General features: G+C 33.2%; 4 protein-coding genes and 1 pseudogene across 6 annotated transcripts; 4 read left to right on the plus strand and 1 right to left on the minus strand.

Moving 5' to 3' along the window:
• Positions 1-176: 176 nt before the first annotated feature.
• LOC148561265 (serine/threonine-protein phosphatase 7 long form homolog) lies at positions 177-1,201 on the minus strand. Its single transcript, XM_088490711.1, has 3 exons — positions 930-1,201; positions 760-850; positions 177-668 (listed from the first exon to the last, which is right to left on the minus strand). Exons 1-3 carry the CDS (start codon positions 1,199-1,201, stop codon positions 177-179), a joined length of 855 nt encoding a protein of 284 aa, XP_088346837.1.
• Positions 1,202-3,115: 1,914 nt separating this feature from the next.
• LOC107614341 (pentatricopeptide repeat-containing protein At5g66520 pseudogene) lies at positions 3,116-5,149 on the plus strand (annotated as a pseudogene). The gene has a single exon (XR_015886243.1). The product of XR_015886243.1 is annotated as a pentatricopeptide repeat-containing protein At5g66520 pseudogene (transcript).
• Positions 5,150-9,893: 4,744 nt separating this feature from the next.
• LOC107613886 (ER membrane protein complex subunit 7 homolog) lies at positions 9,894-12,381 on the plus strand. The gene is made up of 7 exons (XM_016316074.3): positions 9,894-10,108; positions 10,212-10,258; positions 10,937-11,045; positions 11,234-11,297; positions 11,393-11,509; positions 11,616-11,724; positions 11,944-12,381. The coding sequence occupies exons 1-7, from the start codon at positions 10,026-10,028 to the stop codon at positions 12,036-12,038; spliced, it is 624 nt and encodes a 207-aa protein (XP_016171560.1). The 5' UTR covers positions 9,894-10,025; the 3' UTR covers positions 12,039-12,381.
• Positions 12,382-13,245: 864 nt separating this feature from the next.
• LOC148561266 (cysteine--tRNA ligase, chloroplastic/mitochondrial-like) lies at positions 13,246-17,743 on the plus strand. 2 transcript variants are annotated; one of them, XM_088489780.1, is made up of 9 exons: positions 13,246-13,827; positions 13,933-13,996; positions 14,736-14,897; positions 15,169-15,339; positions 15,468-15,749; positions 15,912-16,037; positions 16,223-16,426; positions 16,847-16,948; positions 17,270-17,743. In XM_088489780.1, the coding sequence occupies exons 1-9, from the start codon at positions 13,445-13,447 to the stop codon at positions 17,504-17,506; spliced, it is 1,731 nt and encodes a 576-aa protein (XP_088345906.1). In that variant the 5' UTR covers positions 13,246-13,444; the 3' UTR covers positions 17,507-17,743. The 2 variants fall into 2 exon arrangements, with proteins under 2 accessions (XP_088345906.1, XP_088345907.1); XM_088489781.1 differs by having other exon boundaries at positions 13,498-13,827; positions 13,929-13,996.
• Positions 17,744-18,987: 1,244 nt separating this feature from the next.
• Positions 18,988-20,199, plus strand: LOC107611707 (F-box/kelch-repeat protein At3g23880-like). The gene has a single exon (XM_016313608.3). The coding sequence runs from the start codon at positions 18,988-18,990 to the stop codon at positions 20,197-20,199; it is 1,212 nt and encodes a 403-aa protein (XP_016169094.1).
• The last annotated feature ends 533 nt before the right edge of the window (positions 20,200-20,732 follow it).

Raw genomic sequence — 20,732 nt, forward strand, 5'->3', positions numbered from 1 at the left:
TGTGTATATTCTTGTGTGTATGGTGGGGGTGGATAATGTGGATATGGTTGTGAGTATGGTGGTTGTATGAAAGGTTGGGTGAAAGGGTTTGCATATTCCTGTAAATACTGTGGGTGTGGATGTTGTGGTGGGTATGGATATGGCTGTTGATATGGTAGGTATGGGTATGGTGGTCCTTATTGTTGAGGTGGTCCTTGTTGTTGAGGTGGTTGTTCTTGCTGAGTTTGTTGTTCTTGCTGATGTGGTTGCTCTTGTTGACCTTCTTCCTCATGCTCAGCAAGCTCGGATACCCGCAAGTGATCACCAAATTTACCAATATACCAGTCTATGTACTGGTCAGATGGTTGATAGTTGTCCACATGTTCACCTGTTAAGACACACATAGAACTATTTAACCATTGTGAGATCCATACTGCATGTTCTATGCCCCAGTTCTTATTCTTTGGACATGTTAGAACTATGTTATGGGACGCTCCAAGTTTCATAGCTTCGACTGGGGGGTCTTGATGAAAGCCAAACTGTCTTCTAATCCTGTCAGTCGGATGCCACTCCACAGCCTCAAAACATATCAAAGGTACAATTGCACTCCAAAAATTTGCACCGTTGTTAATGTCAAATGGAATAACTTGAAGCGCAACCCGATTAGGACTGTATGCGTCCCACACAAACTGAAAAAACAGATCAAATAGCAGAGGTATAAGTGCACCAATAATCAATTTAATTCAACATAATGAAAGGTCTTTGCAACAAAACACTTACCCCATCCAGAGGAAGATCATCCAACCTTCTCCTGACGTCAGAGGTTGTCCAATTTTTATAATGCTCAGTGGTGGGTTGATAATCATTCCACCTGCCATATCATGTTCATATTAGACCCTAATTAATACAGAAAAAAAAAAACCAAAATCGACAACTTAGTTAAATATTACCTGCGAGCGAGTGGAAAGCTGGTATCCACCGGCAGAGGCCCTATTGTCGGCATTCGTATCCAAGCCCACACAAGGAGTAACGCCAAAGGACCATCCATGTCCTTGCAATCATATCTCAATGCCCGACATAATGATCGATACATGTGCGCAAGGCAAGCAGAACCCCAACTAAACTTATGAATTTGAGAAAAGTCACGAAGCAACGGCAAATACTTCCAGTGCACAGAGATTCCAGACTTGTCACTAAATAACGTCGTACCAAATAGACACATTATGTGACATTTCACATAAATTTCCTTACTTACTTGATCAGTCAAATGTTGGCGCCGCTTTAGGGTGCGGAACCATGCCAGCTTGATTCCACTTCCTTTGTGGTCGTTCGGCCCAAGAGCAACACCAAATTAGGCCAAGCACTCGTTTTCTAATCCACTTGTACTATGATCAGTTGATCCAGTCACTGGCAAACCATCAGTTCGGAGTCCAAGAATCATTGCGACGTCCTCCAAAGTGATCGTGCACTCACCATACGGAAGATGAAACGTGTGCGTTTCCGGACGCCACCTTTCAACTAGTGCGTCTACAGTCGGCCTATGAGACACGATCCTCCCAATTTGAGAAACATAATAGAACCCGCTTGCCTTCAGTTGTTCTTCCACTCTATTATCATGAGTCTATTTGGTGTAAGTGTCTCATGTGCAAATTTCTTGAACCCTGAAAACAAAATTTAATCATTAATAGTAAATTACTATAACCAGTTCATGACTACTATTATATTCAACACTTACTAAATCACTACATATTCTAATAATTGATTATTACTAAATAAACTACTAATTATTAACTACTACAGTAAACATAAAAATTACTTACATATACAGGATGTCGAAGATATTTTACAATATGATCTTCAGCACGTATGATGTCACGTTTTCCCATTTTCCTCTTTTTTAAACTCTGGATTAGAAAGGACATATTTAAATAATTAAAATATTTTTTTAAAATATATTTGAAATATATGAAAATTTATTATTAATATATCTTTAATAATTCTATTTTTTTATTAAAAACACATTCCAAAATTAATAGTAATAAAAGTAACATAACTATATAATTAATTTTATTTTTTAATAATAATTCAAATTTAACTAAAGAATATTTCAACCAAAACTAAACTAAACTAACATCACTAAAAGCATGAATTAATAATAACTGAAACTAATGTTTTATGTAAATTAAAAAAATTAAAATAATTTTTAAATTATTCTACTTTAAATACTTTTTTATAATAATTCAGAATTAATTAAATATTTCAACCAAAACTAAAATATAAATTAATAATTACTGAAACTAATATTTTACGTAAGTTAAAAAAAATTCTGAAAATTATTAACTAATTCTTTTTTAATTCTGTTTTTTAAATTAACAAAGTTATAAATCAATTATAAAGTAAAAAAATTTCTTAGATAATTCTGTTTTTCAAAACAGCTATTTCAAATTTTAAATAACAATAACCTAAATTAAAGCTAACAGCCTAACAGTAACTAAGTCACTAACTAACAATAATTAATTTACTAAAACTAATCCTAACACTAACTAACACCTATAATGCTATACTAACGCCGATAATACTACTACTAAGTACTAATAATTAATTAACTTACTATTAATTAATAGTAAAATAATCTAAAAAAATTACAAAGTCTTAGTCTATAGTTCAAAAAAATTTTGTTCATAGTTTCAGTTCAAAAAAAAAAAAAAAGCAATCACTAAATCATTTACCTGAATGGAAGAATTTGGTTTAGTTGTGGTGAATGGTCCCCAGTATAAAAGCTGCCGTTTTACTCTGTGGGTTTCTTTATTTTTGGTGGGGTAAGATTGATAAGGATGGAAGGAGACGTTTTGTGGTAGAATTGAAGAGAAGATGAAGAAATGAAAAAGAGAAGGAGTTAAAAATCTTCACGCCGGTGTGAAGGAGATATTTTCTCCCACGTGTTAACCATGCGGCGACGTTTTGTACAAAACGTGTTGAAGAATGAAACTGACGTCGCTGAGAAAATGGCAACGACGTTTTCCTGTATTCCCACAACGGCGTTAAATACGTATTTTTGGCCATTTCAGTGAATAACACTAACATAGGCCCAAATTCTATAAAAACGATAGAGTTCGGGAGACTCAGCCCTAAATCCAAAAAGAAAAATCGTATTTAAAAAATTAAAGTTAAAAAATCAGAAATTATTTTTTTATTTTATTTCTGAAAAAATCTCCTTATATTTATCTTAAATTTTGTTTTCATTTTCTCCATCAAAACGGGGATGATTAGTTGCTGTGTCCTTCACCCGAAGATCAATACACCATCACCATCATCATGTTCATCCATGGCGGAACTCAAGCAGCACCACTCCCTTCTCATCCGCCTCGGCCTCTCCTCCGACAACCACGCCATCTCCCCACTTATCACCTTCTCCTCCCTCTCTCCATACGGCGATCTCCGCTACGCTGTCACCCTCTTTTCCACCCTCTCAAACCCTGACACCTTTCTCTTCAACACTCTTATCAGAGCCTTCTCCCTCTCCCAAACCCCCTCCACTTCCCTCCTCTTCTACTCTGACATGCTCCATCGCTCTCTCTCACCCAACAACTTCACCTTCCCCTCTCTCATCAAATCATCATCACTCTCCGCTACAATTCACCATGGCAGACAGGTCCATGCCCATGTTCTCAAGTTTGGGTTTGGGTCGGATGTTTATGCTCTCAATGCCTTAGCTCACATGTATGTTGGTTTTGGTTTGTTGGGTGATGCAAGGAAGGTGTTTGATAGAATGACTGTGAGGAGTGTTGTGTCTTGGACTATTATGATTTCTGGGTATTCTCAATGGGGGCTTGTGGACGAGGCTCTCGCTGTATTCGAGCTCTTGCCACAGAAGAATTCTGTTGCTTGGAATGCTGTCATTGCGGCTTTCGTAGGCAGCAATCGGTTTCGAGAGGCTTTTGGTTTGTTTCATAGGATGAGGAAGGAGCAGGAGGTGGAGCTGGATATGTATGTAGCTGCTACCATGCTTTCTGCTTGTACTGGAGTTGGTGCTTTGGAGATGGGAGAGTGGATACATCGGTATGTTGTGAGGAGTGGGATTGATTTGGACTCGAAGCTCGCTACGACCATTATTGACATGTATTGCAAGTGTGGTTGTCTGGACAAGGCTTTTGAGGTGTTCAGTGGGTTGCAGCTGAAAGGCCTTTCTTCATGGAACTGCATGATTGGAGGGTTTGCAATGCATGGAAAAGGAAAAGATGCTATTAGGCTTTTTAGGGAGATGGAGAAAGAGATGGTTTCCCCTGACAGTGTTACCTTTGTCAATGTCCTGAGTGCTTGTGCTCATTCAGGGTTAGTTGAGGAAGGCCGCTATTACTTTCGTTACATGACAGAAGTTCATGGCATTGAGCCTGCAAAGGAGCATTATGGCTGCATGGTTGATTTGCTTGCCAGGGCTGGAAGGCTGGAGGAAGCAAGAAAGGTCATAGATGAGATGCCAATGAACCCTGATGCTGGTGCATTAGGTGCACTTCTCGGAGCTTGTAAAATCCATGGAAACCTCGAGTTAGGAGAGGAAATAGGCAAGAGGGTGATTGAGCTAGAGCCTGGAAATAGTGGCCGTTATGTACTACTAGCTAACATATATGCTGATTGTGGTAAATGGCAAGAAGTTGCTAATGTGAGGAAAGTGATGAATGATAGAGGAGTGAAGAAGGTGCCTGGCTTTTCGATGATCGAAATGGAGGGTACTGTTAACGAATTTGTTGCAGGAGAAAGGACTCATCCTCTGGCTCAAGAAGTGTATGCCAAAGTTGGTGAGATATTGGAATCAATCAAGATGGTTGGTTATGTTCCGAAAAATGAAGGTGTGTTGCATGATCTTGCTGAGGAAGAAGAGGAGAGTCCCCTGTTCTATCATAGCGAAAAGCTTGCAATTGCTTATGGGTTGTTGAAAACTAAACCAGGAGAAACCTTGAGAATCACCAAGAATCTGAGGGTTTGTAAAGACTGCCACCAAGCATGTAAATTGATCTCAAAAGTTTATGAGTGTGATATAATTCTAAGGGACAGGAATCGTTTCCACCATTTTAGCAATGGGAGTTGTTCTTGTAATGACTACTGGTGAAAATCAATTACCAGTACTCATTTTGTAATTACAAATGTTAGATGACCAATATTTTTTTTATTATATTTGAGCTAATAGTAACCAACCGTCCCTTTTTTTCACCAAAAATAATTACTCCTAGCATTTTCTATTTGTAATATGTTAAGATCCTTTTTCACATCACCTGTAACCAAAAACAGTATTCTTGTAATTATCTGATTATTATGTTCATATATATTTACCTCAGGTATAGTTAGTGTACACTGTACAGGCTAGTTAGTGCACTGGCTCCTTGCCTAATTAGTGATGTAGCCATCTATTTAATTATGATTTTGTAAATTATTTAAATAAAATTTACTATTGGTCAAATAACTTGCATTTGTTTTTTATTTAAATATGAAAAAGAAAAAAAAATTAAAGGAGAAGCAGTTAGAACTGCAAGAATATGAGATTTATTCACTTATTCAACATTAAGATTTGGAACATCACTCTTTAGATATCAACGAGTAAAAGATGAGTTTTAATCGTTTTTAAAAGATTGTTAATCATTCTATTTTAAAATTATGAATTTGTAAAAATATCTGAATTTTTATTTATTCATTTTTATTTTTTTAATATTTAATTTAAATTCAAATAGAGCTTTATTTTATTGACATATTTGTTTTAAAATTGAAAATAAAAAATTTAAATAACCTGTTGAAAGATGTAAGTTAATTTGTTCATATGAGAGTGAATTTTTTCAATTTGGTATGCTTCGAGTACGGAATTATATTTGAGTAATTTTGACCGACGAAATTATATTTTACCTTAATTTCGCATATATATGAAAATATGCTACTTCTGAAACTAAAATATAATACACAAAAATATAATTTTTTCTATTATTATCGGTAAATAAGAATTTGTTTTATTTAAATAAAAAAATCCACAACATTGCTCGTTAAGAAAATACTATGAGTGAAATAATTTAACTTTTAAGTTATATAATGTGTGTAATATTAAATTTAGGGTAATTTACATAAATAAATAATTTGGGATTAGAAATTCTACAGATGTTCTAAACCAATTTTAATTACACGTCTATTCTAAATATTTTTATATAAATTAAATCCGTTTAAATTTGATTTAGCATATTAAGTATTAAATCAATTTACTAACTAGTAATACATAGGGTTAAGTATTGTTTTCGTCCCTAACGTCTTGAGTCAAAATCAAAATCGTCTCCGACTTTTTTTCGTTATTAAAATCATCCTCAACGTTCAAAAACGCTTTAAAATCATTTTTTCTCGAATTTTTGGACCAAAATACCCTCATCATCATAAAAAAAAAAAAAGAAAACACGGGAGGGGGCAGGGGAGAGGAGAGAAGGGAAAAGGGGAAGGGCGAGGGGGCAGGGGAGAAGGGAAAAGGGAGAGGGGAAGGGGGAAGGGGGAAGGGAAGGGGGGAGAGGGGACGGCACCGGCGAAGGGGAAAAGGGGAAAGGACGCGGGGTGGGGTGGGGGGAAGGGGTGTGGAGGAGGAGGAGGGGGAAGGGGAAAGGGGGGAGGGGCCTCGCCGTTGGGGATCGCGAGGGAGAGAGGAGACGCGAGCCATTGCCGCCGCCTCGCCGCCTCGCCGCCTTGCCGCCTCATCGCCTTATCTGCATTGCTTTCTGCTTCTGCATCTTGCTTCTGCTTTTTTGCTTTCCTGCTTTTTTGTTTCAGCTTTCTAGCTTTCTGTTTCTTCTTCTTGGTTTGGTGTTGTTGCTATTGTTTGGTTTTTTGGTGTTGGTGGTGGTGTTTGTGTTGGTGTTGGTGTTGGTAGTGGTGCTGCTGGTGGTAGTTGTGGTGGTAATGTTGGTGACAGTGGAGGTGGTGGGGTGAGGAAGGTGAAGAGGAGAATGATGATGATGAGGGTATTTTGGTTAAAAAATTCGGAAAATGATGATTTTAAAGCGTTTTTGAACGTTGAAGATGATTTTAATAACGAAAAATGGTCGGAGACGATTTTGATTTTGACCCAAGATGTTAGGGACGAAAACAATACTTAATCCTAATACATACTAGTGTACATCATATACATAGAATAATAAATAGTTGGGAGCACCGAACACGGACAATAATCATCTAAGTACATATTATAATGTGATAAAAATAGTTGAACAATGTGATAAAAACTACAATGATAAAAATTGTAGCATGCTACATGATTTAGTAGGATATATAAGTAATAAATTGTTATATTTTGCAATGAAAGCAACTGAAATATTGAGTCAAATAAAGACAAAGAGTCCAACTAAAACAAAGAATAAAATTAAAATAACGAGTGCAATTAAAAAAACAAATTCAACTAAAATGAGTACAAAATTTGCATGACCAACGCTATAGCATTTGTATGAAGTTGAGGAGAGAATACGCATCTTATTTTACTCGTTTAGAGTTTAGGCTATTGTGCAGCCTGTGTCAAAATTTTATCGTGAATTATTTCATTGTAGTTGTCATTATTTTTTAAAAATATATTAATTTATTGTTAGATTTAAAGTGGGATAATATGATGTTAAATTTAGGGTGATTTTGGCCAATTGATTCACATTTACAGTAAAGAAAGTATGGAGAGTCAATAGAATACTTGTAATTTAGGGAATATTAGATATATAACTATTAGTGTTACTTTTTTTCATCAGCGTAAGCCTTTGGGATGAGTGGTATTATGACATGATATTAGAGTTCTAGATCCGAAAAGTTAAGAGTTTGATCCTTGGTGAACCCCAAAACCAGCTTAAGCTTTTGAGATAAGTGGTTTTATGACATGAGATGTTTATTATCCTTAATACCCGGATGGTTATTCTGAATATTATAGGTGATGTTTATTTTATAATGGGTGATGTTCATTTTGTAACTCATATAACTCATTGTACATATTGTACAAATAAATCATTGGCTCTCTAACAAAACTCAGTAAAAAAAAGTAAAGATACGAATAAAATTTCAAAACTTATTGGTGAATCATTTTATATTCATAAAAAATTGATTATTTTATTATAGCAAAGTTTGATTACTCAATTATAAAAAAATTAATTATTATGTTGTGAAAATTATTATTTTGGAGGTTAAATTACATGTGTAATGCATACAAGTATTTATAAATATATGATGATTAACTCTTAATATTTATAAAAATATTATAATAGAATAAAAACAAATCACTAAATCAGTGATAATATATTTGTGTGTATTTATACCTATGAATTTAAATATTTTTTCAGTTAAATAATAAACATCATCAATCTTGCATTGGACGAATAATTAAATTTGTCTATATTATTATAATAAAAAAATTATTCATAATGCAATAAATATAAATAAAGGATAAACTTTCTGGTTGAATATGCAAACAAGATATATATAAGTTGGCCATGATATATATATGACTATTGAGGAATGGATTACAAAAGATGAAAGTGACTAAGAGATTGAAAAACTTGTTTCTAAAGTCGTTTATATTGTTGCCAGATAACAGAAAACACTTTTAAAGAACTAGTAGTATCCAATCCATAGATGTAGAAGGAGATAATTTATCATTATTGTTAAGCTTAGCAGTAATATTTTTGGACTTACTTCTATATTGTTTCTTTGAATTTTTTATTCGAAACCAGTTGCGTATTCTATTCTTAATAGATTTGTCTTGATCACGGTTGAAATTTTTCATAGGATTGTATACTGCAAGATACTTTTGCTTATAAAAGTGGTAACCGCCATCCCCATAAGTGACCTTCGATATAGCTAGAGCCTCAAGTTCGCTCGGAAGAGCATAGAAAGGATCAACCCATCTTTTGTTCCGACCACCGCGCTCTTTCTTTGAATCCACGTTAATTAAGTTCTTTAAGAATGCTGCCATTAACTTCACCTCTTTACAAGACTTCTTGTAATCATCTTCTCTCTGCATGGCTTTTTTGTCTTTCTCTAAGTTCTTGTTGCAAATTTCGTTCATGGATGTTGGATCACACAGCATCTTTCTTCTTTCTAGTCAATTCAAAGTTTTACTTCTTTTTTTTTTTCACTACTAGTCAATTCAACCGTGGGTTCTTTTGATTTTCACTACTCTATATATAGAGTAATGGCTCAGAATTTTTAATAGAATAAAACACATTTAATAATCTTTTATCTTATTTTAAAATTAAATTTTAATTTATTAGATAGCACGACTTGTATTCTTTTATTTTATTTAAATCTAATTAAATATTATCTATATTTATATATAGATATAGATAAATCTCATTCAAATTTTATTTTAAAATACTTAAAGATAGATTTGTATTATAGAACAATAAAAATACTTATTGAATTAAGATTTAAAACAGTTTTGAATATGGATAGATTTTGGAAGGTACAAACTTTACTTGATTTGAGATATTAATGATATATATCTACCGTTTATTTATTAATAATATATCTTAAAAATTTGAACATTATAATGTTTTCTACTTTTCTTCTCTTAAGATAAATAACTGTGTCAAAGAACAATATAAAATAAGAGATAATTTACACGAATAAATAATTTAAAATTAAAAATTATATAAATATCTTAAATTAATTCTTGTTATACCTCTATCTTAAATATTTTTATGTAAATTAAATAAAATTGATTTAAGATATCTGTATAATTTTTAATCCCAAATTATTTATTTATATAAATGATCCTGACTTTAATTACAAAACTAATATCAATTAATTTTTTAAATTATAAATCACAAATTTTAACTATAAATCCTATATCTTAACTATAAAAAAATTAACTAATAATTTTTTAATAAAAAATTAACTAACATTAAAACTAATTAAAAATTAATAAGTTTCTATACTTATTCTGCAACACCAGATCCCACACACCCCAGTAGAGTGGCATCTTCTCCCTCTAACAGTTGAAATCAAAACCCTGTTTTTGGTTTCAGCTGACAAAAACAAAGCTTTCTAGATTCACGATGCAACCCAAATCGCCTTTGCTGCTGCTTCTTCTCTCTCTTCAATTATTCATCTGCTTCGCATTTGCTCAATCTACCACCGGGTATCAATTCTCATTTTTTCCCCTTAACCCTAATTTTCCGATTGTTCTCTCCGATTTAGAATTATGTTATGTGGATCGATTTTAATCCTAATTTTTTTTCCAGGTCCGCCGAAGGTTACACCATTTATGGTCGAGTGAAGATCCCCAGCAGTATGTTTTGTTTTTCCTTTTTGTCACTCTGATTTTTATTTTCTTACTTTTTAGTTAATTCAAAATCTAATTGTTGGATGGTAACTGATGCGAATAACAATTGCATTCGAATTGGCAGATTTTTTAATTTTGTTCAATAAACTTTAGATGAACTAAAGTTTTCAACTTTAATATGTAGATGCACTAAAGCACTTTAATATGTGAGATTGACTTTGAATTGTTGATGGGATTGGTAATGGTGCTTGGGGTCATATGTCAGTTCAAGCTGTTCATATTGTTTTGGAGTTCACACCAGAATCAAGTTTGATTTAGTCATTCAGAATTCATCTAATTTGAAGCTTCGGTTGGTTTATAGTATCAATTTTAATTTGAAATATTTAGGAAGATGGCTGTCAGAGCCTGTTAGCATCTCCGGTGTTATTTCATTTACTTAGATGTATCTGATAATGTTAATTGAGTGGAATTCAGCAAGGTTTTGCTAGAGTTAATGGCTTGCTGTTATTAGATTAGCATCGGTTTAATAGATTTTGAAAGCTGTTTCTTTGACGAGTGAGAGTTCATTGTAGTTACTAAGAGGTTGAAATGCCAAGACTTCATTGTGGCTTATTTATAATCCTTTGTGTGCATCCATTCCTTGCATCCATTTCTTGTTAATGGTGTGCATAAATTTGTTTGCAGATTTAGGAACAAAAGACTATATAATTCCCGGAAAAGTGTCGAATGTCAAAGTCATACTCAATGGTGGTCAGAGAGTTACTTTTTTGAGGCCTGATGGATATTTCTCATTGTATCCTTTAATTTACATCTTCATTTTAAACTCATTTCAATTTGCATGATAACTGCTATTGCAATACTTCATGTTATGTTTAATTTGATCTCTCTTTGCTGTCCTGATATTGCTTTCGCAAGGTTATAGTTAATGATAGTATTTCGTTGTTGAGCAACAAACTAGTTCCTTAACATGTTTGCTTTAAGCCACAACGTCCCTGCAGGGACTCATCTAATTGAAGTGGCTGCAATGGGCTATTTCTTCTCGCCGGTGGATACTCAATCTGAAAATTTCATGTTAAATTTTTTTCCCACATTTTATTCTAGATATGCTTAGTTATCAATAATTGTTGTTTATTTGTAAAGGTACGAGTTGATGTCAGCGCCAGAAACCCCGGCAAAATACAGGCAGCATTGACGGAAAGTAGGAGGGGGCTCACTGAGTTTGTATTAGAGCCATTGAAGGAGGAACAATATTATGAGGTTGTTTAAGTCTACAAACTATTTAGACATGTTCCCATCTTTCCTTCTTCATTCCTTTCAAATAGTCATATGAATGTCTTCGTATTGTTATCTTGTTTTGTTACAGATTAGGGAACCATTCTCTATTATGTCCATTGTGAAAAGTCCAATGGGTCTGATGGTGGGATTTATGCTCATTGTTGTCTTCCTCATGCCCAAATTAATGGAGAACATGGGTATGCCTCTTAAGTTTTTCTCTGAACTTTTTTCATTTCTGTGGTGGTTTATCTTTTTTGCATTTCCTTGGTTTATCTTTTTTTTCGAATTATCGTTGTTTATCTCTGCCAAATGGTAGTTGTTTCTCAGTGTATAGACTATAAAGCAGCATATTAGTATATTACGCCACACTTTGCATAATTTATGCTGATGGCTCCATTATGTTGTGATGGGAACAGATCCAGAAGAAATGAGACGTGCACAAGAAGAAATGAGAAATCAAGGAGTTCCATCTTTGGCAAGCATGTTACCTGGTGCTGCAAGAAGCAATTAGGTGTATCAGCAATAAGGAACAAGTGAGCAAGGTGATTGAACTGAACAGGAGCTCAAGATTTGTGGCATACTATGATTGCCAAAGTTTGTTATGGATGCTAAGAAAAATATCTTTGGTATTTATATTCTGGAATAGTTGAATTTGGAAAAATTCCTGATAAGATGTTAGAATGTTTGATTTAATTTAAACACTCAGTGTAGGACATCAATTATAATGCTCACCTTACAAACATGCACTCATATGGATAGGAACTTTTTGGTTTGAAAGTAGAAACTTGTATAATATTCTTCTAGTCATTCTTTTGCACGAGAAAAGAATTGAATTGTGATCTCTTTTTGCTGCATAGTGGATGAGTGGAGTTAGTTGTCTTGCTCTTCAAGCTTAGCACCTTATTGGCTTATTGATTACTATAGGTAGGAGAAACAAATTCTACTAAGTTCAGTTTTGTTAAAACTTTGGACCACATAACATGATGACACTCGAGCATTTTTGCTATGCAAAGCATGATGTTAAATTGTTAATGTTATACATACTCGCATGTTATCGAGTTCTAGATTGGTATGCTTTGCCCTTAAATTTCGGAATTTGGAGTGTTCTTAAACTTCTGGTGCTTCATACTTAGTATTTAGGCTAAATTATTAAAATGATACTGGAAAACTTGTTTATATAATTGAGAAAAATAATTTTAAAAAATTTAAATGGGATAAAAATAACAATATATATATATATATATATATATATATATTTAATAAGTAGTAAATAATTTTGTATTTGGAAAACATCTTGGCATTTGATTCAAATTTTTGTGGAAATGTTTAATAACTATTTAAAAGGTCTATGTAAAAAATCAAAACAAAAATTGAAACAAATTTTTAGATCTATTTTACTATTTTTTAAAAAAGGTTTTTCATTCACAACAAAGAGGGAAAAAACTGAAAAAGTTATTTGATGTAAAATCGTCAAATTTTAGAGTTGAGTTATGTATTTCTATTTTTAAAAAATGATTCAACAATTCTATTTTTTGATAGAATTTTAAAGTTAGGAATTGATATTTTCCCAAAAAGCTTTTTATTTAAATTTTTTGAAAAAAATTGAGAACTAACTTTTAAAAAATTTAATTATTTTATCAAATCTATTTAAATATCTTTAAATAAAAACCTAAAATATTTTTTTGCTGTAAAAAAGAAAAACTGAAACAAAGGATAATGTGTTAATCCGAAAAGGAGTATGCCATTCACTGATTTAACCATTACTCTTAAGTGGACTCAGAACTAGAATTTCAGTTTATCACTTATCAGTTTTCAGTTCACACTTTCTCTGATGAATAAACCGAGTGAACTCGCTGACTCAGTGTTTCTCAATCCTCATTAATCATTGCGTGAAGTGAACTTGTGAGGGCCAAAAAAATGGGAACACTATCTCTTCTCAAATTCTACAAACCCTTCTTCTTCTTCTCTTCGATTCCACACTCCACTCGACCCATTCTCTTCCGCAGCATTAACAACAAGAAGCAGCTTCCTTCCTCTTCTTCTTTCTCCTGCTTCAGCAGCTCTGTGGGACAATCTCAGCCGTTGACGGCGAACAGCACTTTCGCATCCAAATCGGAGGGCCAGAATCTGAAGGGTCCATCTCCCGAGGTGTGGCTGCACAACACGATGAGCAAGAAGAGAGAGCTTTTGAGACCGAAAGTGGAATCCAAGGTTGGAATGTACGTATGCGGTGTAACCGCTTATGATCTCAGCCATATTGGCCATGCTCGCGTCTACGTCAACTTCGACCTTCTTTTCAGGTTCTTCTCTCTTTCTTTCTCTCAATCACTAAATCCCTAACATGATAATCCTTGTTTTGATAGTAATTGGTTTGAATTTGTGTGGTTGGTTTTGCAATTAGGCAGGTACCTTAAGCATTTGGGATACGAAGTGTCTTATGTTCGCAATTTCACTGACGTAGATGACAAGGTGAGAGAAACTAGTTCCTTTTTCTCTTTTATTTGAATTGCCATAGTTGGTTGTATAAAATTTGGTATATATAATAGTTTTCTTTGATTCTGTTTAGATACTGAGAAAGGAACACAGACAGCAGATAAGAAAAACTCGTTTGGTTGTGTTTGCTATTCTACACAATTTTATCCAATTCTTTTGATTTCTTTTCTTACTTGTGTTTGCTTCTAAAAATGCTGTCTTTTATTCCCCAAACAAACAGATGCTTAGTAAATATTAAATATTAAATTTCAGATTATGACTCTACTCCTGTTTTTAATTTTAACTACCTCACTATGACTGTGCTTTGAGTACTTAGATTTATCACTTGTTGGAAACAACATTAATAATAGCAAAATCATTTAAGTAAGAAAATTATTTTCAAGATTCTGTTTTTTGAACTAGGCATTTGGTGTCACTTTGCGATAAGTAGAGGAGAGAAATGAGGTTCTGATGGAATATGTGATGTAAGTTCTGTCTGTGTGAACAGCTTTATTCTTTCTGCAATCATTTTATGTTTAAGATTCTAATTTATGATTAGGTTCGATGACCTTGCTTGTCTGTAATGTTGGCCATTCAAGTAGTATTCTGTTTTTATCATTTAGACCTTAAGAAATAGTAGTGATTGGATTTTGATTATATTCTTTTGTTATGCAAAGTACCCACTGCTTTTAATTGGTATGACAGGATCTGAGTCTGGAATTTTCAAATTCTGTAGATCATTGCTAGAGCAAATGAATTAGGCGAAGATCCAATCAGTTTAAGTCAACGCTACTGTGAAGAGTTCTGCCAAGACATGATAACGCTTAATTGTCTGACTCCTTCTGTGGAACCAAAAGTCTCAGAGCACATGCCCCAAATCATTGATATGATTGAGAAGGTATCGTTGCTTTCCATTTTTCTCTGTCATTCAAATGAAACATGGGAAGATTGTCAAATTCTGGGCTATTGTTTCATGTTGTGTTTATGAAAAGGCTTATATTGATAGGCTATTTGTATATGAAATGCTTCTAAGGCTATTTGTATATGAAATGCTTCTCTTTGTAGTATATTAATACCAGTTTCTTGTTTCTTAGTCTGTTTAAGAAATATGAAATATGATGCTGTCAGTTGTTCGAAAATTGTTGATCAGTTAATATGCTTGTGGACAGATACTTAATAATGGTTATGCCTACATTGTTGATGGGGATGTTTACTATAGTGTAGAAAAGTTTCCTGAATATGGAAAATTATCTGGTCGAGATCTAGAAGACAATCGAGCTGGTGAGAGGGTAGCCGTTGATTCAAGGAAGAAACATCCTGCTGATTTTGCTCTCTGGAAGGTATATATTGGTGACAAATAATAATAATAATGCTGATTGATTAAATAGTTTTCATCATTATTTATCGAAATCTGATGGATCTATACCTTGAAACTTTTTTATTGTGGATATTCAATACCATTCTGCAGTCTGCAAAGTCAGGAGAGCCATTTTGGGAGAGTCCCTGGGGTCCTGGAAGACCTGGTTGGCACATTGAATGTAGTGCTATGAGTGCAACTTATCTTGGTTACTCTTTTGACATCCATGGTGGAGGGGTTGACCTTGTGTTTCCCCACCATGAAAATGAAATAGCTCAGAGTTGTGCTGCATGTAATAAAAGCGATATAAGCCTATGGGTACACAATGGATTTGTCACTGTTGACTCTGAGAAGATGTCTAAATCTCTGGGAAACTTTTTCACAATACGGCAGGTGACACCTTACTATGGTTCATACTGAACCTGCTTAAGTATGATGTAATCTTTAAACAGACTAACGTCTAATATCTTTTACCAAGGACTTACCATTTTCTAGTACCAAATTACCAGTCTAATGTTTAAACCCTTATATACCATAAACATTCTTGGTTATCAGGTTGTAGACATTTATCATCCTCTGGCTTTGAGATATTTTTTGATGGGTGCGCATTATCGATCTCCAATTAACTACTCTATCATACAGCTTGAAAGTGCTTCAGACCGTATTTTTTATATATACGAGGTACCACTTTCTTAGGCTAAAAATTACCTCTTCTCTCCACTCAGTGTCTAAATTTGTGAATCCGCGTATCTTGCATGGTTCATCTTCTATGCATTTGCCTCTGAAGGATCTTAATTGGGCTTGCTTCTTTTATTGTTTCATTGTATTTGTTGTGTTGCTATCTTGAAACGTCGATGTATTTGCAGACATTGCATGAATGTGAAAGCTTTCTGAATCAACATGATCAGACAGTTAGGAAGGATTCCATCCCACCAGATACTGCAAACATTATTGATAACTTCCATAATGTTTTTGTAACCTCAATGTCTGATGATCTACACACCCCGGTTGTATTGTCTGGACTGGCTGATCCATTAAAATCAATCAATGATTTGCTGCATACTCGTCAGGTATGGTATTTTCTTGCGTGTGTCTTAGAAATTATGATTATTTATTTATTTATTTATTTTTTGCTGCAATAGATGTCTTTTTTAAATGTTTGATGTATTGAACTTCATCTTTGGTTATTATATAATAATGCATCTGGATTCAATCTGATTTATATTTTAATTTTGGAACTCGTTATATAATCACAATGACCTAATCCTAGAAAAAGGTTGAAAAGGGCTTTATGTTGACCTCTTACTGGTTTTGATGCAAATATTCTGAAGTGGTTGTCTCAGGTCTTTTGTTAGAGAAAATCAGTGCTAAAGAATGCCACTTTATTAAAGCTTGTGGATGATTTCATATGAATGCTTATGAAAATAAATACTACAAGATATCACATAAATGCTGCTTATGATTATCCATTTTCATAATCCTTGGTGCAGGGTAAAAAACGACAGTTCCGAATAGAATCACTTGCAGCTTTGGAGAAGAGCATCAGGAATGTCCTGACTATTTTAGGACTTTTGCCTACAAGTTATTCTAAGGTATGAATGCACTTGAAGTGGTTGGTTTCTGTCATTGTCGTCTAATAATGTTTTACATTTGAGATATCATGCCTGACCATGTTTTGTTGGGGGTACGAATCCTTAGTTTATGTGTATTTAAATTTTCTCCACATCTTAGTTCGCTCAGTCATTTTTCACCCTCCCAATTTCCATAAATTCCCATATCTGCATCAGAATCTAATGGTGAACAAGAACTAGCAATTCAAATAACATTTCCCTCTCCATATCAAATGGTGAACGTACTGGTGCTGAAGGGTGGAGTTTGTGTTTCTGAGTTACAACTTGTATCAATATCTACAGGTTCTGCAGCAGCTTAGAGAAAAAGCTTTGAAACGTGCGAACTTGACAGAAGATGAAATCTTGCAGAAAATCGAAGAACGGGCCGCTGCCAGAATACAAAAGGAGTACGCCAAATCGGACGCAATAAGAAAGGATTTGGCTGTTGTTGGGATTACTCTCATGGACAGTCCTAATGGCACAACTTGGAGGCCTACCATTCCTCTTCATCTACAAGAGCAACAAAACAATGCACCATAAGGAACTGGTGTGGTGTCAAAAAAGGATATGCTTACATCTCCAAAGACAAGAAAATGGAGAGCAAGATTTTGGTGTATTGAATTATTTAGGACCAGTGTTTTACTGTTAATACTGTTCATTATGGGTACAAGCGACCTTTCATTCTTTGCTTGAATTTTTTGTAAGGCATTACAAATGTGAATTACAAATTGGTTACTTTTATGTCACCATATTGATGAAGTTTTGTTTTGGACCAAATTGGTGATGACGAACTTTTTAAGGATAAACTTCTTTCAACTTAAAAACAATTTAATTAATTTTGGTTTGTTCCAATTTATTTTGTCCATAATTTCAAACAACTTAATACGTTTGACTTCCAACAATCATAATCTATCGTATGGATTTCTAAATCTAATACAATCCAATATTCCAACAATAAAAAATTATAAAATATTTAGTTAATATTATAAATGTTGAAAGGAGGTAGATGAAGTGTAAATCATAAATCCCAAAATATGTATAATTACAACGTTTAAGTTCTTTACAAGTATGTATAATTACAGCATTAATCACTTTTGATCTTTCTAAAGACATTTAGAATCGCTTAAAAACATATAGTCGATTAACAATTCAAATACACATTAATTGGTGACTCCACTGTTATTGACTACATTCAAATGGATTTGAGATTGAACATGTCATTCTTATTTTACCTGATTTTTCAGTCCAAGGCTTGAAATAAAAAAAAAATATTCTCTATTCAACAAAAAAAAAATTGCCATGTTTTTTCCTCCAAAAGACCTCTTTTCTTTGGTTTTTATTATGTGATCGAATATTTATAGCGGGAAAAGGATCGACATAACACGAAACATGGTAGACACATAAATTTTAAATTCTTATAAGACACGGGAACACATTATATATAAAATATAAAATACTTTTAAATAAATTGTGATGATATTTTAATATTTTATTGATATTAAAATATAAATAAATTTTTAACTATTTTAACGTTTTTTAATTATATAAAGCATTTAAAATATGCCAATGAGTTATACCTCAAATGACATAGTCTCTTTATACTTATTTAAGAAATTGCAGGACATCATTAAATTGATAAAAAAATATCTTTTTTAATAACTTTTATTTTATTTTTTAATGTATTTGGTAAATTTTTAATAATAAAAATAAAAATACTAAAAAAATAAAAAAATAATTTTTTTGAAAAATTATAATTTATATTTTTTTTATTTTTTTTAAAAAAATATTTTTATGTAATAAATAAATAAATAATATTTTTATTTAATTATATCCAAACATAATTAATAAATAAAAAATTCTCTTTGTATGAAAAATTTAAATATAAAATTATTTTTATTTTTTTATAAAATCTTTTAAAAAAATAAGATAACTAAAAAACAATCTTTTCTTAATAATTTATCCAAACAAGCGCATATATACTTCAGCTCAGCTTCTTGAAAGACGTAAACCATAATTGTGTTATGACTACGAGAAAGAAACGCCTTGAATATGAAGATAGTCTTCCAGTAGATCTGATCAGCGAAATCTTGCTGAGGGTTCCAGTGAGGCTTCTCCTACAACTGAGGATCATATGCCGTTCATGGAACTCTCTAATCTCCAGCCCTGAATTCGCCATGCTCCACCTTCAACGCTCAACCCTAACTCAGCTGCCGCCGCCATTGCTATGTTGGAAGGAATGGATACTGACGGACGACATCATGCATTGCTCTTCATCACAATCTCTTATTCTTTATCGCCGGCATCAGCCAACGACATTCGTGTCGTATCCAGCTGACGGGAAATTCATCAGGGGATCTTGCAACGGATTGCTCTGCCTGACTGAAGGTTTTTTTCCCTTTGAAACTCTGACTTTGTTAAATCCCATTACCCGTTCGGTATCCCCATCCATTCCATTCGAGTGCTCCGAGGAGTGCGGAGAACGTGTTTTTTGTGGCTTTGGCTATGATACCCTACATGACCAGTACAAGTTCGTTATGGGTTGTTGTTACTCATCTCTTATAACTGATTCCCAAGTGAGATCTGGAGCTATAGTTTTCACTTTTGGTGCAAATCCTTGTTGGAAAACTGTTGATCATCCCGTATTTCCGTACGGTCTAGTTAGCTCAGCAGATGGAATATTTGTGAGCGGCACTCTGAATTGGATTGTGTATGATCCTACTATTACTAGTGCTATAGATAATGATGAATTTGAGTGGTTCGTTCTTACCTTCGATCTGGAAACGGAGTCGTTTGGTCGAATGTGTCTGCCTATTATTGGAAGGCGCTCTCACTGCACCCAAGCGCCTCAATTGCAAGTCCACAATAACTGTCTTTCTTATTGTTTTCACACTCCGGATACGCCAATTATTTACAGTGTCTGGATAATGAAGGAGTATGGAGCTGAAGAGTCTTGGACTAAATTGTTCGCAATCCCAATCCCAGCATTCGATGTTGGAATCTTCCCAGATGTTTTGATAGCACCCTTGTATATGTATATCCCAGAAGATCATAATCTTTTAGCGCTAAATGGATCGGATGGCAGATTGTTTGTGGACAATTTACGTCAAAACCAACTAGTTTATCATGTGCCTGACGGGTATTATTGGACATCTTCATTCCTTTGCCATGAGAGCTTGGTCTCGCCGTCACATTATTGTAGTCTTAGAACTATTGATCAGAGCAATATTACATGATGAATAAAATAAAACAATTCCGCTATGTTACCAACAATGTCAACAAGATTCTACCAATTTCTGCCAACTTTTATTTATAAGTTATGTTTAATGAAAATATCTTTATAAATGTGTCTAATAAAAGTGTCTTTTTTATGACTGTATTTAATGAAAGTATCTTTATAGATATATCTCCTGGATGTATCTTTTTATACATGTGTTTAAAATATAATAATTAATTATTATTGGTAACAAATTGACAAATAGTATATTAATACTCTATACTTTTGCTAAAATTTATTATTTTTAGGGTATGTTTAAATGAATTTTTAAGGGCTTTTTTTATTTTTTTATAAAATAAAATTAATTTTATGTTTGAATATTTTTTATTTATTAAGTGAAAAATATATTTTAAAATTTTTTTTAAAAAAATATAAATTATAGTTTTCAAATAATATTTTTTATTTTACTAGTATATCTATTTTTATTATTAAAAATTTGTTAAATATATTAAAAAATAAAAAAATTCTATCAACTTAATAGTACTTAAATGA

Source organism: Arachis ipaensis, chromosome B6 (assembly GCF_059453495.1).
Source record: "Arachis ipaensis isolate K30076 ecotype BB chromosome B6, ASM5945349v1, whole genome shotgun sequence".
In the NCBI taxonomy this organism is placed as follows: Eukaryota; Viridiplantae; Streptophyta; class Magnoliopsida; order Fabales; family Fabaceae; genus Arachis; species Arachis ipaensis.

Bases quoted from the DNA above. Each gene is read 5' to 3' on its own strand.
- LOC107611707 (XM_016313608.3), top strand. From the start codon at position 18,988: ATGACTACGAGAAAGAAACGCCTTGAATATGAAGATAGTCTTCCAGTA.
- LOC148561265 (XM_088490711.1), bottom strand. From the start codon at position 1,201: ATGTGTCTATTTGGTACGACGTTATTTAGTGACAAGTCTGGAATCTCT. The intron at 851-929 runs GTAATATTTAAC...ATGATATGGCAG, and splicing joins AGCTTTCCACTCGCTCGCAG to GTGGAATGATTATCAACCCA. The intron at 669-759 runs GTAAGTGTTTTG...CTGTTTTTTCAG, and splicing joins ATGATCTTCCTCTGGATGGG to TTTGTGTGGGACGCATACAG.
- LOC148561266 (XM_088489780.1), top strand. From the start codon at position 13,445: ATGGGAACACTATCTCTTCTCAAATTCTACAAACCCTTCTTCTTCTTC. The intron at 13,828-13,932 runs GTTCTTCTCTCT...GCAATTAGGCAG, and splicing joins AACTTCGACCTTCTTTTCAG to GTACCTTAAGCATTTGGGAT. The intron at 16,427-16,846 runs GTATGGTATTTT...TCCTTGGTGCAG, and splicing joins ATTTGCTGCATACTCGTCAG to GGTAAAAAACGACAGTTCCG.
- LOC107613886 (XM_016316074.3), top strand. From the start codon at position 10,026: ATGCAACCCAAATCGCCTTTGCTGCTGCTTCTTCTCTCTCTTCAATTA. The intron at 11,046-11,233 runs GTATCCTTTAAT...GTTTGCTTTAAG, and splicing joins CCTGATGGATATTTCTCATT to CCACAACGTCCCTGCAGGGA. The intron at 11,725-11,943 runs GTATGCCTCTTA...TGATGGGAACAG, and splicing joins CAAATTAATGGAGAACATGG to ATCCAGAAGAAATGAGACGT.